The sequence below is a fragment of the Gadus morhua genome, chromosome 8 (assembly GCF_902167405.1).
Source record: "Gadus morhua chromosome 8, gadMor3.0, whole genome shotgun sequence".
Classification (NCBI taxonomy): domain Eukaryota; kingdom Metazoa; phylum Chordata; class Actinopteri; order Gadiformes; family Gadidae; genus Gadus; species Gadus morhua.
In genome coordinates this window covers 27,367,927-27,388,067 of record NC_044055.1, presented here as the reverse complement: position 1 = coordinate 27,388,067, position 20,141 = coordinate 27,367,927, and the positions used below count along the sequence as shown (strand labels likewise).

The window sequence follows — 20,141 nt, the reverse complement described above, 5'->3', positions numbered from 1 at the left end:
TACACAGTTTTGAAGGACGCCTATCGCGCTGTTTCCCGGGCAGCTCTAGGACTCTCCGACCACTGTCTGCTTCATCTCATCCCAACCTACAGGCAGAAACTAAAAACTTCTAAACCTGTGGCAAAGACTTTAAAGAAATGGACAAGGGAATCAAAGCTGGAGTTGCAGGCTTGCTTTGACTGCACCAACTGGAGCGTTTTTGAAGCTGCAGCTACAGACCTAAACGACCTCACGGACACTGTAACATCTTACATCTGTTTTTGCGAGGACCTCTGTGTGCAGACCAAGATCTTCTGCACATACAACAACAGCAAACCTTGGTTCACTCCTAATCTTAGGAAGCTGCGTCAAGCTAAAGAGGAGGCCCATAGTAGTGGGGACCGGGACCTATATAAGCAGGCCAGGAACAAGTTCACAAAGGAGATCAAGGTAGCCAAAATAAGCTACAGTGAGAAACTAAAATATAGCCTCTCCGCCAATGACCCTGCATCAGTTTGGAAAGGCCTGCAACAAATTACAAACAAGAGACCATCCCCCCACCCTGGGGGGTGGGGGACGACCTGAATGACTTTTACTGGCAGACGACCTGAATGACTTTTACTGCAGGTTTGAAGAGCACCCATTGTCACACCCCTCACGCATAAAAGGTCTTCCCTCATCACCCATCCCCCTCCCCCCACCTGCACTAACTATCTGCGAGAAGGATGTGTGCCGGCTCTTTCAGAAGCAGAAGATCAAGAAGGCTCCAGGACCTGATGGTGTGTCCCCCTCTTGTCTGCAAGTCTGTGCTGAACAGCTGGCGCCAATCTTCACGCGGATCTTTAACTGGTCCCTGGAGCTGTGTGAAGTGCCCTCCTGCTTTAAATGCTCCACCATCATCCCAGTCCCCAAAAAAACCCCAAAAAAATGAAATCCTTTGAGAGACTGGTGTTGAGCCACCTAAAGGACATTATAGGTCCCCTGCTGGACCCCCTGCAGTTTGCCTACAGGGCAAACAGGTCGGCGGATGATGCTGTCAACATGGGACTGCAATACATACTGCACCACCTCGACTACCCAGGGACGTATGCCAGGATCCTGTTTGTGGACTTCAGCTCGGCGTTCAACACCATCGTCCCTGAAATCCTACATCAGAAGCTCACCCAGTTCGAAGTGCCTGTCACCACCTGTCAGTGGATCATCAGCTTCCTGATTGACAGGCAGCAGCATGTCAGACTGGGGAGCATCTCTTCCAAAACCCGGTCCATCAGCACTGGCGCCCCACAGGGGTGTGTCCTCTCCCCGCTGCTCTTCTCCATCTACACCAATGACTGCACCTCAAAGAAACCGTCCGTAAAACTCCTGAATTTTGCAGATGACACCACCGTCATTGGTTTGATCCAGGATGGTGATGAGTCTGCTTACAGACAGGAGGTGGAACAGCTGGTCCAATGGTGCGGTCAGCACCACCTGGTGTTAAACCACAACAAGACTGTGGAGATGACAGTGGACTTTCGGCGAAGTCCCCCCCCCACTCCCCCCCCTCACCATCCAGAACGACACAGTGTCCACTGTCGATTCCTTTAGGTTCCTAGGTACAACCATTTCACAGGACCTAAAATGGTGTCCCCACATTTACTCTGTCCAGAAAAAGGCCCAGCAGAGGTTATACTTCCTGCGACAACTAAGGAAGTTTAATCTGCCTAAAGAGCTGCTGACCACCTTCTACTCAGCCATCATCCAGTCTGTCATCTGCACCTCGATCACTAGGGATGGGAATTGATAAGAATTTCACGATTCCGATTCTCTTATCGATTCTCATTGGGTGAGAAAATAAGTACAAATGTGTTTGTTTGTATTAAATCTCTTTAATATCTGATCAGAAGTGCGTCTAGCATTAGGAAATTGTACATTTTCAAATCAATTGGTCTAGACAAAAAAATATATGTTTGGCTTTTTAAGCCCAAATGCCATCATTATGTGCCATTAAACTAAAAACGCAGACTGAAAACAGTCAAGTAGGAGCTTGTGCCTTTTGGAATGCGAACAGTGCTCATTTGCATTCAACTTGTAACAAAATTCAACTGACATAAACAAAATGAAGTATTGATTAGACAGACATTTATTAGATGTGCCTACCTAATAAACCGTTGGAACACACACGACCGGAAACCATAGCAACGCTGGTAAACAAACCCCGAGAACCCCAATCCTTATGAGAGCTCCGCACGCTACGGCCATCCGGAGGCGCACAGAGCTTTTGGCCGGGATATTATATATATACAATTATATTATATTATATACTATTATATATAGAGCTCCGGGAGTCGCAAACTGCAACAATCACTTTCTCCTCCATGCTGCAGTTCACCCCGGACTGCACTGCACTGAGTTTGACGGTTGAACGCAGATTGGCTGTTACGTTACACATGTCAATCAGTTGTCAGTCACGCTGTTGAACGCTGATTGGCTGTCATTACGACAAAAACTTGTCGCCAGTTTTCTCTCGCGAAAAATTCGCCCGATATGCGTCTCTACGTTCACTTTGTATGGGATCTTGTCGCCCCGTCGCGTTTGGTGTGAACGCACAATGCGCTTCTTCCTCGGCGGTGCCATGTTTGCTGCGTTCTGAATCAAAACAAAGCAGCGTTTGTGTGACATCATGACACATTTGCTGCGACCGGAACCGATAAGCGGAATCGTTAAGCAGGCTTGCTAATGATGCCAAGGAATCGGTTGACTAGGCACCGGTTCTGAACAAGAACCGGTCCTCGATTCCCATCCCTATCGATCACTGTCTGGTTTGGGTCAGCCACCAAACGGGACAGGGCCGGACTGCAACGGACAATACGGGCTGCGGAGAAGATCATTGCATCTGACCTTCCCACCATTGAGGACCTGTACCAGTCCAGGGTCAGGAAAAGGGCAACAAGAATCGCCCTAGATCCCTCACATCCTGGTCAGAAATTGTTCAACCTCCTTCCCTCGGGCAGGCGATACAGGGCACTGTTTGCCAAAACCAGCCCACACAAAGTCAGCTTCTTTCCCCAAGCAGTCTCTCTGTTGAACGCCCAGAATTAGCCCCCACCCTCTATTTTATTATATTATTGGGTGTCAAGCAACTATGTTGCGAGACAACCTATTGTTTTTGTATGAATTCCTATTATTATTATTATTTTACCTACGTGGAATTCAATGGCAGCCCATAGAACCGCTTGGTGAAAAGTTGTGAAATTTGGCACACTGGTTCAGGACAGCCCCATTAGCCAATTAAGCCAATCTCAGGTCGCTAGCCCAACAGCTCTAGCGCCACCAACAGGTCAAAGTTGGGCATGCATTCATGTTCATAACTTTCGACCTATTCGACCAATATTCACAAACCAGGTATCATTGGATTCCTTGAACCAAGCCCAGTTCAACACACCCTATGACGTCATTGCGCCATGACGTATATATCCGCCATCTTGGTTCATGTCAAAAACCTTCAAAGTGCTACTTCTATCACAAATCTTGTCCAATCATCTCGAAACTTGGCACACATGATCATCCGGCGATGCTTGATGCAAAACATCTGATGGACCTTTCAAATTCAAAACCGTTTGCCCGCTAGAGCCAATCAAATTTGGCGGCAAAGCCGCCAAACCGGATGTAAGCCCATATCTCAGCAGCCCTTTGACATATCATAACCAACCTTGGTACATAGACCCATGACCCCATAAAGGTTACACTGAATGAATTTGGTGATATTTGACCTCTAGGGGGCGCTGTTATTATGGTCGATGTGTTTTGACTCCTCTCTCTTCTCATGAGTACATTTAAAACTTATTTTCAATGTCTAGTGATACTATTTGACCTCCCCGTGTAGCTAGTATATTATTTCTCGCAGAAATATCCGCGACAGCCAATGATATTCGACCGCGAAGCCGCCAAACCGGAAACACGGCAATATCTCAGCATCCCTTTGACAAATCATAACCAAACTTGAAATATAGACCCATAACATCATCATGGGGACGCTTAATGAATTTGGTGACCATTGACCTCTAGGGGGCGCTATAATGAATGAAGACGTGTTTTAACTCCTCTCTCTTCACATGAGTACATTTCAAACTTATTTCTAATATCTGAGGATACTGCCAGACCTCCTTATATAGCTTATAAATTATTTCTCATTGCAACATCAGAACTTGGCCGCCATGTTGAAAGTTGTCAAAATTAGTTGTAAATTCCCACAGGCCACAAATTATGTCCAATCTTCATGAAACTTGGCATGTATGATCTTCCAACCAAGCTGAACAAGTGTATTAAACAGCTTTCTCAAATTCAAAACCATTTGGCCGTGACAGCCAATCAAACTTGACGTTGCTCATTAATGGGTAGACACTGCACTCGTGTGGCGCTCATTAATGGGCAGACACTGCACTCGTGTGGCGTCAAGCGGTACTTAATGTATAATGCAACAATGATTAAATTTACCATTCCGCCCACCTACTTTATAAACTGCAATTCCCTCTGGATTAGATGCTTCATGAACCACCTCCAGAACGGATGCTTGTTTACATTGTGTCTCTTTTAGAGATATTGTTCCGAATACCCCTATGTATTTGTGACATTTGTTCTGTCAGGCAGACTGTATTGCGCCCTTACCTCTAGGTGGGGTCCTTTTCCCATTTACTCATCCCACCGGCTGTCGGTATTGCCGATTTCCGAGGCGGTCGTCATGTAGCCCCCTGGCCGATTGCGTCCATCCGGCAGAATTAGCCTACCGAGTCCGATTATGCTTGACACCCACATTGCTGCTCGCAGCTATATTTATAATTATTATAATTTATTGTATTGTTATTCTGTATACTTAACCGTTTATTTATATTTATTATTATTAATTTTTTTGTACTGTTTTGTGTTTTGTGTTTTTTTTCTTTTTTATATATTAACAATAGGTACAATGTTGAGTGTTGTACATAGAGAGCAAAGGGACCGAAGTCAAAGTCCTTGTTTGTTCGCAAACCTGGCCAATAAAGCTGATTCTGAATCTGAATATGATTGGCTGTCGCGGATATTTCTGCAAGAAATAATATACTAGCTACATGGGGAGGTCTGATAGTATCACCAAACATTGAAAATAAGTTTGAAATATACTCATGTGAAGAGAGAGGAGTTAAAACACATCTACATTAATAACAGCGCCCCCTAGAGGTCAAAGGTCACCAGATTCATTGGGTGTCCTCATGATGATGTCATGGGTCTATGTACCAAGGTTGGTTACGATATGTCAAAGGGCTGCTGAGATATCGGCTTACTTCCTGTTTGGCGACTTGTCGGTCAAATTTGATTGGCTGTAGCGGGCAAACGGTTTTGAATTTGAAAAATCTAGTCAATGTTTTTTGTCAAGCATGGCCTGAAGATCATGTGTGCCAAGTTTCGAGATGATTGCAGAACATTTGTGATAGGAGATGCATTTTGAAGGTTTTTGACATAAACCAAGATTGCGGAAAAATCCCTCAGGGCGTAAAATGACATAGGGTGCTTGGAATTCGGCTTGGACCAAGGCTTCCAATGATCCCTTGTTTGTGAATATTGGACGAATGGGTCAAAAGTTGTAAACATGAATGCATGTCCAACTTTGACCTGTTGGTGGCGCTAGAGCTGATGAGCTAGCGACCTCAAATTTCCTCCTGAACCTGTGTGCCAAATTTCACAACTTTTCGGCAAGGCGTTCAATGGGCTGCCATTGACTCCAATGGCAGGTAAATAATAATAAGAAAACGTATGAAAACAATAGGTTGTCTCGTAGCTTCGCTGCTTGACCCCCAAAAACGTATGAAAACAATAGGTTGTCTCGCAGCTTCGCTGCTTGACCCCCAATAAGAAAACGTATGAAAACAATAGGTTGTCTCGCAGCTTCGCTGCTTGACCCCCAATTAGCAGGTTCTCAATAGTATTTCAATTCAAGGGGGGCGCGAAAAAATTTCTGACTCCTCGAATGACAGAAAATAGTTGAGAACCACTGAGTTACATAAATAAGAATATTCTCACAGTGAATAGAACATGATAATTACACATTAAAATAACAATGCATACCTCATTAGCCGCGTTAACTCCAGGGAGTGAAACAGGTTACACAGAGCCAACTTCTCTCCCATGTGTCTCTCATTGAACTAATGAATGTAATGATGTTACCACTTATCTCAACGAGCGGCAGTTGGCTCTGCAAGCGCTGCATGCTCTGATGCTGGTGCTACATCAATAAAACGTCTGCACCTCAGAACAATAGTTCCGCAATGCACTACATAAACAGATCATTTTGTAAACATATTTCAAAATAAAAGAAATGCAGATGAATTAAAAGGATATATTTAAATGTGGTCTCATACTTAATATTATTATTTATCTTTATTTCAGACTCATATAGGTCCATATACACGACAGTACAACAGACAAAACAACAACAGACAAATAAGAAACACAACTAAAAAACATACAGACACTCTCTCCAATGCTTCCAGAGACTGGAAGTGTATCTGATGCTGCTTAACTTCGGCATGGTTAAAGTCATTATAATTTCATTTTTGGAGTCCATCAATCTCATCATAAAACTGTACATCAGATTCCTGAGCAATGCATTTAAAGTGGGAACACCACTGTTTACAAACAGTTGACTGGCACTTGTGCACCTTGGTAGCCTCAGCAGAATTCTTAGAGCATCATTATACGCCACTCTCAATTTGTTATATTTACTTTTACTGTATCTGCACCACAAGTGGGCAGTATATAGTGGAGTACAATAAGCTTTAAAAAGGGCATTCTTAACATCATCAGTACACATATGAAATTTTCGTGACAACATGTTAGCTTGTGCATATAATTTACAGTATTGTCTCTGAACATCATCATCGTCACTGAGGTCGTCCCTAATGATGTGACCCAGATATCTGACCTTATCCACAACATTGAGCACCTTGTCAGCCAAAAGAAAAGAAGGGAATGTTGCATCCCTATCTTCCTTAGTTTTCATGATCATGACTACACTCTTTTTGGGATTAAACTTGATATCAAAGAGCTGTCCATAGTCAGAACACACTCTGAGCAACTGCTGCAGGCCAGCTGAACTGGGGGTCATAATGACCAGGTCATCAGCATACATTAAATGATTAAGTAGCCTTTCTCCCACCATGCATCCAGTCCTGCACATTGTGAGTCTTTTAGAGAGTCCGTCCATATACAGATTAAAAAGTACTGGGGATAAAATCCCTCCCTGTTTGACCCCGTTTGTCACTGAAAAGGGCTCTGATATAGAATCTCCCCATCTGACTTGCATGGTTTGATTGGAGTACCAAAAATGCAATACACGTACCAAGTATGAAGGAACACCTCTTTCTCTTAGTTTAGCAAATAGTTTACCATGGTTTAGACGGTCAAAAGCTTTTGAAGCATCTAGGAAGCATGTGAACATGGTGGAATTATGATTACTGTACTTATGTACTGCCTCTTTTAAGGCATAGACACACATGTCCGTACCATGTTTGCTTTTAAAACCAAATTGTTCATCAGCTGTGACAATATACTCTTGTAATCTATCAAGTATTATTCTCTCTAACACCTTTGACACCACACTAGCCAAGGCTATTGGCCTATAGTTGTCAATACTCGAGAGCTTCCCTGTTTTTTCTTTGACTACAGGTACTAGTAGTACTGACAGCATATGGTCAGGCAGAATTCCATGCATTAGCATTCCTGACAGGCACAGGGCAAGTAATACTGATGCTCTATAACTAGAGTACCTCAAGTGTTCAGCCGTTATCTGATCAAGGCCAGTTGACTTATTTAGAGACAACTTCTCAATAGCATTTCTAATTTCATCAGGCCTAATGACAACATTATCATGAGAAACAGCACCAACATTAAAAACATCACTTTTAACACAGTTAAAAAGGTCTTCATAATGTCTCTTCCATAGATCAGCAATATTTGGACTCCCTGTGACCCCATCTATATTAGAGGGCAACGGTACCTTATTATTATTTATAATCTTTACTTCTTTCCAGAAATCTAAAACATCTTTTTGCTGCAACTTTCTAGCCATTGAGTTTGCCCTCAAGGTCTGCTCGTTCCTCTTAATGAAACGCACTGCCCTTTTAAAGTGAGCTACAGCATGCTTTTTTGCATCACATTCTGGACCACTCCTTGGTTTGCCAGCATTGATCCATACTTTAAAGGTTTCCCTGGCCTGTTGGTGGACTTCATCAATATGCTCATTCCAGCCTGGCCGGAGTTTGTGATTACACCTTTTCTTAGAGAAAACATTACTAGACTGGTTAAGACCATTTACAATTAAATTATACATTATCCACAGTTCATATTTATGAATAGAATTATCACAATTAATATTATTACACAGAATGGCTTCATAAGGGAGTTTAATTTTCCCTAGATTCTTCTCTGTGTTATCGTGATAGAACCTCAGGTCATCCTCTGAGAGCCTAGCCCACTGGAGTTTAACACCATGCCTGTAGTTTTCATTAGTGACCAAGTCCGGTAGGTTCTCCACTTTAAGCATGATGGAGACCGGCATGTGGTCTGATGCTGCTAGCCCATATAGGATCTCAACTTGCTCTACACAGTCATGAGCGTCAGCTGTACAAATAATGTGGTCCAGCCATGATGTCGTATTCCAGGCCTCACTGACATATGTGAATGTAGTTGCTGGCAACAGGACACTACTTGTTAAAATTAACTTATTGTCATGACAAAACTGAGTCAAATGCCGACCAAACAAGGACTTTTCATCACTGATATCTGCATTCAAATCACCCATTAAGTAGATAGAGGAATACTCTGTTTCCTCTATAAATGCGTTTAGGAAAGCAAGTCTTTCAAGATATAAATCTTCATTATTATGGCTTTCGTATGGTGTATACACATTTATAATGATAAAAACCTTGTTATTGCAAGCTACTTTAATAGCTATGCACCAGTCTACTCCCAATCTGATCACACTTATCAGGGGGTCATATTTTTTATGCCACAAGATAGCGACACCTCCAGGTATCCTACCCTGCACAAGCCCCAGACTCAGGTCTGTTGTGGACTCCCCTGCCCCATGGAAGTTACTGTTAACAGAATTTAGCTTGTCCAGATCCTGTTTAGAAATAAAAGTTTCTTGAATACACAAGATGTCCGTTTCCTCAAGGAGTTTATCAACAACAAGACGTCGCGCCTTGTCTGCTGCAGTTTGACCCAGACGCAGGCCGCGTGCATTATATGACACAACTCTCATGAGAAATAGATTTTTCTTTTTTACATAATGACAGCCCCTGCTTTGACTCCAGTTGTGCTCCTGGGCTTGCGTGCCTCATAGAAGCGCCGCACCAAAGCACCGTCTGGCCAAAGGCCAGGATCGTACATGTCATTCACTTCATTACACTCCGCAGTAACTTTGAAGGAGCTGTACCTGCTTTGCGCAGTGTCAATCTTCACACATGTTACATCATGACAGAGTTTGTCTTTCAGATACGCTGTCAGAATATTTACATCCAGCTCAGGCGAGAATTTCGTTGCAAATACACTCACCAACTTTGTCTTTACCGTCCTGATGTGACATCCAGGGCCAGTCCCGACAACTATTTTCTTGTCTCGCCTAGGCTCCTGCCTTGTTTTGGGCCGCAACGCCGGTACTCCACCTCCAGCAGCCTGTAGCCCCCGCTTAGCCACTATGTTCCATGCCGGCGACAAAGCCACAGCAGCGGCACCGCCCCCCTCCATTGAACCGTTGGCTTTCACAGCTCCAAGCCCAGGCTGAGAGCACTCCTCCCTGGCCAGTGTATTCCAGCTTGTCTGTCGTCTACGTTGAGCCGGGGATTTGGGCTGAGCCCCTGCTCCTCTTCCATTGTCCTTTCCCAGATTAGCCTCTTTATGAGACTGCGAGGACACAGCCTTGATGCCTCTCACCAGAGCTGGCTCAGCCACACACAGCCGCTGATTTAGATCCACTGTCATAGAGCGGAGTTCATCAGAAACTTTGACCTGCATGGTCATACCCTGCTTCATAATAGCAACATCAGCACTTAGCTTCTCAATCTTAGCAAGCAAACATGAGACGTCAATGCTATTGAAAGACACAGGTGGGAGTTCGTCTAGATGGTATGAAACAAAACGAGGTACTTTGTCTCCCAGCTCATTAAGTAGCCCAATGCAACTCTTGACATTGTTCACGTCCTTTTGATCCCCCCTGTGCTGAATGTAGCGCTGAGTGGTTTCTGGACATAGTTCAAACAGGACTTTTCTTGAACTTGCAATCCTCTCAGACGAGAAATGGCTTGTAGTCAACAATATCAGTTCATCCTGTCCCATCGTTTTCATTTTAATGACTAGAAAGTTCAGAAACTCATCCTCCACAATGATATTGCCATCCTCACCGGTATATTTCAGAGGTTTAGATCGCAACGCAGCAGACGCTGCTGCTGCCGCCTCCGTCATATCCGCGAGTATATATCCGTCTCTTTTAAGCACCGGTAATAAGATATTATGTGTGTGAAAGTAAACTTCTCTGTAGAATAGCCGCCCTGGGTCTATGGCGGGGGTCTCTAACCAGTGCTTGCGTTTATGGCTGTGCGTCCCGACTTGTCCTTACGTTTCCGGAGAGGTTCACGTAAGCCTAGGTGAGGTGGCAGACACTTCTGGCTAGTAGTGGCTACGCCAAAACACTGACTGTATGTAAATAGCTCACAAAACGTTGTTTTGCGACGCGATTAATAAAAACCAAAAACAAACAAAGAGCATATGTAACGAAGCGATCGCTTAGCGGGTGTGTAGGGTAATAAAACTATTCTTTTATGCAACTTCAAATTAATTGAATAAACCAAAATTGTGAAACTGCTGCTACAACATGAATAATGTGTGGTATATACTGATGTGTGTTGACAAACATGGATGAGTGATGTGTGGTATATACTGCTGTGTATTCATCCCCAGGCTCAGATTGTTCTGCTAATCATCCTCCTGGGGGCCATCGTTAACTACTTCATGGGGACCTTCCTCACTGTGGAGGAAAAGGAACCCAAGGGGTTCTTCGGCTACAACTGTGAGTCTGGTTCTCTCTCCTCCTCTGGTATCCCCTGGATCTCCCACCTCCTTTTCTGATATCAGCCGGATCTCAAGTGACATGAAACAGCATTTACAAAACATTGAATTTTTTTTTCCTTTACTACAAATCCACACACGCATAACTCGCTCCCCATGTGTTTTAAAGGGTTCCTAAGTTGCTCATTTGTATCTATGGATCCATCATGTCCGCCCATTCTGTAGGTCAATTTTAGCGGTGATGTATTTATTTTAGCTTTTTTTTACAGAATAATAACAATTTGATGTGTTTTCAATTTATGTACAATTCAAGTTACACGCAAGTAGTTTGCCCTCAACCTTCTTCCTGTGAGAAAGTGTTTTGTTCTAGTGGCCTTCGGAAAGGTCTGTGTATCGGTGCTTATTGCCAGGGTACATGCAGGAACGTTCAACAGGGGTATCAATATAATCTGTGGAACATAGGAAAATCTTTCCCATCTTCTTACCCTAGCTCCTTCTCTTCCAACTAGCGGCCATCTTCCTGGAAAACCTGGGCCCAGACTTCAGAGAGGAGGAGTCCTTCTTCTCCGTGTTTGCAATTTTTTTCCCAGCAGCCACTGGGATCTTGGCGGGGGCCAACATCTCTGGTGACCTCACTGTGAGTCCGTATTCCACCCCTCCCTGTTGCTTCACCTTTCATACCATAGACATCTTATATGATAGACGGAGCATCGAATGCTACCGCCTACTGGCGCTGACGAGACGCGGGGCCGCCATCTTGGAGTGATCATCCGCTCCACTCAGTGTAATCCGTTTGGCTGGAGCAATGAACTGTCAGCGTCAGCGCATTTAATTAATCATACCTCACTGAATACCACAGATTTTCATGCAGTGTTTTGTCATACGTGTAGCTATGATAAAGGCCACATGGTTTGGCGTGTTTTATTATTCAATACCAATTGTACCAATAGTACAGTAATGTTAAATCTTACTTGTGAAAAGTAATCCCCCGATTCCTATTGTGGATGGTCCGCCGATTTGAGCAGGAATACGCTGGACAACAGCCCGGCATCCTGTTTCTGCTGCTGTTGCTGCTCCCGGTTGACCACTCCAAGATGGCGGCCGTATTTCTCGCGTCCCAGCAGCCAATGCTCCGTCTATGCTATAAGATGTCTATGTTTTATACCTCCAGCCTCAACACTAGCACCGTTATTGTTATGACATTGCACAGGTATGAAGCTCAATAGAAGGAACATCTAGGCTAAATGTATTCTAGCCAACTGCAGCAAGATTTTTGTTATCTTGGTTAGCAGATATCTTCTAGATCACCCCTGATGTTGTTCCTCTGGTCTGTTGCCAGTGATCACTAACATGCTAGTTAGAATTAGCACCCAACAAAAAAGCTTCTAAAATCAGTAATGCTAATAGATTCTTCTTACAGACGTCTGTACTTTTTAAAGTGTTGCATCTGCGTGCAAATAACTGCCAATCTCATTGACAAGGTCAGGCACATCTCCAAAGCCCAGGTGGCACACATAATATTTGCCCTGAAATCACAACTGCATATCTGTACGCTTGAACTGCAGGGAAACCAGGTGTAGAGAGAGTTCATGAGCTGATGCAGGCCAGGTGTGAACAGTTAAGCTGGGGCAGGCACAGCACAGAGCAACAGCTGTGACTATGACAAATAAACACGTAAATACAAACTGGTACCTGTGACCGAATCTTACGTGCGGCCAACAAAAACCACAAACAAAATACTTTGGATACACAAATACAACTTTTTTGTTCTTTATGCACCACTGTAGGACAAAACACAACACGTTTACACAGTCATTGTGATCTGGGTACTAACATGAAGAGTCTTACATTTAACAGTTCAAATCGACATATTTTTTTGTAAACTTTATAGTTAACTTATTGTCTTGAGGGGAAACCCATTATCGGGTTGACGCGAATGACCTCTAACCTCTTAAATCCCCCCCCCCCCTTCCCCAGGACCCTCAGTCAGCTATCCCTAAAGGCACCCTGCTGGCCATCGTTATCACTGGCATCACCTACATCGCTGTCGCTCTCTCCACAGGTAAAGTCCCCCGAAAGAAAGGAGTTTAGGATTGACTTCATATCCAAATGTTCTCAGTCCACCTGTATGGTCATTAATCAAGTCGCCCTGAAAATTCCCATTGTGTCAATGAAATTTCTGTTTTCATTGTCTTACCACTACCTACTCCTTAATGACTTGTCTCTGTATTCACTGTCTTACCCCTACCTGCTCATAATGACCTGTCTCTGTATTCACTGTTTAACACCTACTAATTCCTTAATGACCTGTCTATGTATTCGCTGTCCAACCCCTACCTGCTCCTGAATGACCTGTCTCTGTGTTCACTGTTTAACACCTACCTGAACCTTAAAGGTTCCATGGCATGAAGATCTCACTTTAAGAGGATTTCTAACATTAATATGAGTTCCCCTAGCCTGCCTATTGTTCCCTAGTGGCTAAGACGCGCACTAGGTATCCTGCTCGCCTTTGAAAAAATGGAATCTCAGGGACGCTGATTTGGAATGTGGCCCCATATGTCGTCATAAGGGGCCATGTACCTCCCCTTTCTCTGCCTTGCCCGCCCAGAGAATTTGGCCCGCCAATGAGACAATGAGGTACGATTGTGCGAGCGCCACGTGTGTGTGTGATTACACACACTATAACGCAAGTGTTGTACACTTCTTTGTTATTTGGATAACCATTCTGCTGTTGGTGTTATGGCGCATAACACGTCGGTTCTTTGACGTCTCTGGTATTTCCACAACAAGACTGTAGTTGGGGTTATCTCAGCCATGGTTTAGAAGGAATTAGGGGAAAGGAACTTTGGCATTGACTCCCTGAAGTACATGAACCAGGACATGGAGGAGAAAGGGATTGTTGCCCGAGATGTCTCCCGCTTGAGCCCCGCTTCCCGCTGCCCGCTAACGAGGGACCACCGCCTCGGCGCTGCCTGCTGCAGGAGGCGGTGGTGCCTAAGCGCTGACCGCTGCTGAGGCATTGGTCCCTCGCAGAGGTGGGTAGGAACGCGCTACATTTACTCCGTTACAAATACTTGAGTAACTTTTTGGATAAATTGTAATTTTAGGAGTAGTTTTATTGCAACATACTTTTACTTTTACTTGAGTAAATATTTGAAGAAAGAACGGTACTTTTACGCCGTTCCATTTGGCTACGTGACGGTCGTTACTTTGTTTTTTTTAGATCTTTTCTTTTATTACATGCGAGATCTATTTCTATCACGTGAATATTCCTTAGCCCAAGTGAAGGAGTTCAAGTACCTCGGGGTCTTGTTCGCGAGTGAGGGTACTATGGAGCTTGAGATTGGCCGGAGAATCGGAGCAGCGGGGGCGGTATTGCGTTCGCTTTACCGCACCGTTGTTACGAAAAGAGAGCTGAGTCGCAAGGCAAAGCTCTCGATCTACCGGTCGATCTTCGTTCCTATCCTCACCTATGGTCATGAGGGTTGGGAGATGGCCGAAAGGACGAGATCGCGGGTACAAGCGGCCGAGAGGCAACTGAATAACGCCTGCACACACACACAGGCACGCACGCACGCACAACGCAGAGTGGTAATCGGGAGAGTTGGGAAAATTCCCTGTGGCCCGTTAACGGGGGGCGCCGGGTCAACATCGACTCGCAACCAATTCGGTTTTGTCTAGAGGAGTAACTGAGCGCCCCCTCCCGAAGTGGCACAGCCCAGGTCGGCCTTGAACTGCGATTGGTCAGAAAGACGTTACAGTTAATGACAACATTGAACTCTCATGCAGGCTCGAACAGAGTGACACACACACACACACACACACACACACACACACACACACACACACACACACACACACACACACACACACACACACACACACACACACACACACACACACACACGTTGATGTATTTAATTTTGCAAAGATTTAATTTGTTATTGTTTTAGTTCAAGGGTTATACTTTTTTTTTTAAAGACCTTATTTATTTAATTTAAAAGGATGTTATTTACATTATCTTTATTTGAACATTGCTGTTTTATATTTTGTTGGTGTCTTTTTTGTACCGTTTGTGTTGCTCTGTTTATTTAAAAAATAAATCGGAGAAACTCAGTACTTGTACTCTTGAGTACTTGAGTAGTCTTTTCACTGCATACTTTTTTACTCTTACTTGAGTAATTATTTTTACGAGTACTTTTACTTCTACTTGAGTAATTCTAATCTTAAAGTAACAGTACTTTTACTTGAGTACATTTTTTAGCTACTCTGCCCACCACTGGTCCCTCGGCAGAGAGGCTCCGGCGGGAGAAAATTGCGGTCAACAATCGCGGGCAACAATCCCTTTCTCCTCCATGTCGTGGTTCAGTCTACTTCAGATTGGTGTGGACGTGGGAGAACCAGAGACGTCGGAGAACCCGACGCCGTTGTTTGAGATTCAAAATATCGTCTGGAGGAGCACACAGGTTTTGGCCGTGATAATATATATTATATGATATAGATACCTATGTATAATATGATATTATTTAGATATAGAGCTCCAGGACTCCCGCGGGAGCACCCAGAGTGTTCTAGGATATGTACAGAATACGGCCAAAGGCTGTGTGCGCCTCGCCATTGCGATACATCCACTGTACACAGAGTGCATGGTACCGTGGCAGAAAGCTGCTCAGGGCTACACCCCCAACCTCCTCCTTGACCTGCCTCTCTCCTCCACATTTGCATTAAAGCTAAAGACACCGAAACAGTGCGTTTGGGGAAAGTGTCAATGTGCGACTGTCTCGTAGTGACTGTAATTCTGCACCACGGCTGAATTTCGGGAACGTATTCAAATACTGTTATAATACTAATATCTATATTAAAGCATCCATAAAGTAGCATGCCATGGGACCTTTAATGACCTGTCTCTGTATTCACTGTCTAATCCCTACCTGTTTATTAGGGGTCCAAGCCAACAGGTTGGATCCCTATTGTTATTGTAAGGATTATTATTATTAGGGGTCCAAGCCAACAGGTTGGATCCCTATTGTTTTTTTGTAAGGATTATTATTATACTTCCCCCCTAGAAGTGGTACTACAGCCCAAACCGTAAATGGTGCACACACGCCAATTGCATGACTAGATCCAGGTCCATGAACACTACGCAGACGACAAAATCCAGACATGCCGGCCACTAGGTGGCGCTATTCCAATGAATACGCGTTTGGGGCTATAACTCCCACACCGAATCTCCCACATTCAAAAACTTGTACGCACATATTCACTGGAGTCTGCTGCATCTTTTGGCATAGGCCACGCCCATTTGCGTCCATAATTTTTTTTCGCAAAATCGCGAAAACCGCAAAACTGTTTTTTCGCTACTCCTCCCACATTTCTTCACCAATCGACACCAAACTTTGCACACGGCATCTTCAGACGCACACGCATAGAATTGATAGACACTTTTTTGATCGGACCTTCGACGACGAAACGGTAGCGTTTTGAATATTGGTTTATGAGCTAAATTAGACGTGGAAAATCAAAAATCCAAAGAAATCCAAAATTAGACATCGGAACGAGTCCAAATTGTACACACATGTTGGTGCTAACCTTAATGTCGTTCGATAAAAAATTCGGAAAATTTTGCCATTAGGGGGCGCAATAAACGAGGAAATTGTATATCTTCTGCAAAATTTCGCCGCGAAAACGCTACACTGACTTCTCGCTACTCCTACCACAGTCAAATCCTTTGTATCCACAGGTTCAGGGTAGCGTTTTGAACACATGCTTCGCGTTGTGCCGGCGAAACGCACATTTCTTGTCGCGTTGTGCCGGCGAAATGCACACTTCTTGGACCCCTGCATAACTGCTTGCAGTTCTAGTTCCTATACTTCCTTCCCTAGAAGTGGTACCACAGCCCAAACCGTAAATGGTGCACACACGCCAATTGCATAACTAGATCCAGGTCCGTGAGTACTACCCAGACGACCAAATCCAGACACGCCGGTCCCTAGGTGGCGCTATACCAAGGAATACGCGTTTGGGGCTATAACTCCCACACCAAACCTCCCACAGTCAAAAACGTTATACACACAGATTCACTGGAGTCTGCTGCATCTTTTGGCCACATCTTTTGGCCACGCCCATTTGCGTCCATGAATTTTTTTCGCAAAATCACGAAAACCGCTAAACTGCCTTTTCCCTACCCCTCCCACATTTCTTGACCGATCGACATCAAACATTGCACACGACATCTTCCGACGCACACCAAAAAATTAATTCGAACACTTTTTTGATCCGACCTTCGACGACGAAACGGTAGCGTTTTGAATATTGGTTAATTAGCTACGTTACACTTGGAAAATCATGAATCCCAAAAAATCAAAAATTAGACAACGGATCGAGTTCAAATTTTACACACATGTCGGCGCTACCCTTAATGGCGTTCCCTAAAAAAATCCGAAATTTTCGGCACGATGAAAATTCTCGTTGGAAAATTACGCCACATGGCGGCGCCATAAACAAGGAAATTGTATTTCTCCTAATTGGCCAAAGGGATGTTCTGAAAACGTGTTTGGGGATATATCTCCCACACCGAACCTCCCACAGTCAAAACCTTTATATCCACAGGTTCACGGTAGTGTTTCGAACACATGCTTCGCGTTGTGCCGGCGAAATGCACATTTCTTGGACCCCTGCATAACTGCTTGCAGTTCTAGTTATGACTTGTCTCTGTATGCACTGTTTAACACCTACCTAATCCTTAATGGTCTGTCTCTGTATTCACTGTCCCACCCCTACCTGCTCCTGAATGACCTTTTTCTGTATCCACGTCTAACTCATACCTGCTCATACCCTGTCTCTTTACTGTCTAACCCCTACCTGTTCTATATGAGGTCTGTTTTTTGATTCACTTTGGTGCCGTTCTCCTCTTCAGGAGCCTGCATCGTGAGGGATGCTACAGGTGACCTCAATGACACAGTGACGGACACGGTGAACTGCACGGACGCTGCCTGTACCCTGGGGTACGACTTCTCCATCTGCAAGGAGGGAGGCTGTCAATACGGCCTGATTAATGACTTCCAGGTACACACTATACACTCACACATTTGTACATTGGTGCACCTGTAGAGGAACACACCTGTACAGGACCTTACCTGTTTACTGACACACCGGGACAGGAACAGACCTGTAAACAAACACACCTGTAAGCAGAGGTGGGGGTAAGTCATTCATGTGAAAGTCACAAGCAAGTCTCAAGTCATAACCTTCAAGTCTCAAGCAAGTCCCAAGTCACTGTGGTGAGAATCAAGCAAGTCACAAGTCAAGTCATTGCTCAGGTCAAGCAAGTCACAAGTCAAGTCATACAAAAATCTGATGATCTAACCCAGTTTCCACATTTAAAAATCAGTAAAGAGAGTGGTTCATTTTATTTCAACATTAACAATAACAATGTCTTAACAATAACAATACCTCAAACTATTCAAAACATTCCAAAACCATTATGTGCATAGTTTGAAAATGTTTTTTATGATCATTACCTCCAACCTATGAACAGAATCAAATAGAACCTCTAGGTAGCTGTATACGACAACAGTTCAAGTCAATCACTCAATCTCCCTACATGTTGTAGAATATTATTTGCAACACATGGCATCAGACATGAAAAAAATGAATATTTCAAAAGTAATATCACATACACATACTGTAGGAAGGGGAAATAGTAATACACAAGCCTGAAAGCTGGTAGCAATCTTGCTGCCTCGCAACATACATCGACTTACAATGCATTGCATTTGCAAAAAAAATAATTTGACAGTACTTTGTCACTGAGTTCTGAATGATGCGGTCACATTATCACCCCACCATGGCTGAACACACCTTCAACAGGTGCACTTGATGCAGGGACTGCTATAACTCCACCTTGAACAAAAAGACACTTAAAACCACTGAGTTAGAAGTAGCCTACTGACATGAAAATTAAACAAGTTAATCATCTGTGGAATGGGCAGGGCTCGAAAAACTCCAGCCAATGATTTTCAGAAACACAGAGTGGCATTGGACAGTAAGTACGTCAATTAAACGGTCGTACTGCACTCCCCCTCCCCCCGCGCGTGACCTCTTCGTGCACGTGCACGTACTCAAAGCTCGTGACCCAGAGCAAGCTTCTGTTTGTTGTTATCCTGCGGTAGCTACTGGAGCTAGTTTACTAGCTAATCCACATTTGGACCTAGCGCTAGAATACAACCCTAAACTCCAACCTAGCTAGCCTGCCCTGACCCACTCTCGCGCATCTGTGTTCGCGCTCTTGTGTGATTGCGCGTCCATGTACTTGGAATGGGTGGAGTCAGAGTCAGCGTTGAAGGAGAGGGAGTAGGACCATTTGAGTTGCGTCTTTTCAAAATCTGCTGGCGTATCGCAAATGACATATCCAACCAGGGCCGTAGCACCAAATCCTGGGCCCCTATAATATAGGTACTGATGGGCCCCCCTGCGCCAGGTTGTTGACGGGGGGGGGGGGGGGGGAGCGATTGTTGACGGGGGGGGGGGGGGAGGGGGTTAAAAAAAAAAGGTAAAACTTTTTTTTTTTTTTTTTTTTTTTTTGGTCATGGGCCCCCCCTCTGCCCTGGGCCCCCCCACAACTGTCCCCTTTGTCCCCGCAGTCCGACGGCCCTGTATCCAACCCATAATCTAACTTTAGAAAAGTCATTTCGAGTCATCTGTCTCAAGTCTAAGTCAAGTCTCAAGTCATGAAGACCAAGTCAAAGTCAAGTTGAGTCTTTTATCAATGTTAGTCAAGAAAGTCTCAAGTCCTCAAATTTGCGACTCGAGTCTGACTCGAGTCAAGTCATGTGACTCGAGTCCCCCATGTCTGCCTGTAAGTCACCATGCCTCTGTACACAAACACATGATTGACAGGTCGTGGCCATCTTGTTGACATAGATGTCAGTAAAACATTATTCAGCTTCTTCCATCTACAAGCATCTTCAGATTGAAGTGTGATTAATGTTTGTTTTTGTGTGGGTTTGTTTTTTTGTGTATGTTTGAGTGAGAGAGAGCTATTCGAAACAATGAGACAAAGAATGGAAACTTTTGTTTGGAGT

General features: G+C 44.2%; 1 protein-coding gene across 2 annotated transcripts in view; it reads left to right on the top strand.

Moving 5' to 3' along the window:
- LOC115549109 (solute carrier family 12 member 2) overlaps positions 1-20,141 on the top strand; it is a 130,749-nt gene that overhangs the window by 50,272 nt on the left and 60,336 nt on the right. For both annotated transcript variants that reach the window (XR_003977697.1, XM_030364122.1), the window contains exons 7-10: positions 10,951-11,059; positions 11,568-11,695; positions 13,036-13,120; positions 17,975-18,123. Coding sequence is in view for 1 of the 2 variants with exons in the window: in XM_030364122.1 (XP_030219982.1) it covers positions 10,951-11,059; positions 11,568-11,695; positions 13,036-13,120; positions 17,975-18,123 (471 nt within the window). In the remaining variant the exon portion in view is untranslated. The remainder of the gene's footprint in view (positions 1-10,950; positions 11,060-11,567; positions 11,696-13,035; positions 13,121-17,974; positions 18,124-20,141) is intronic.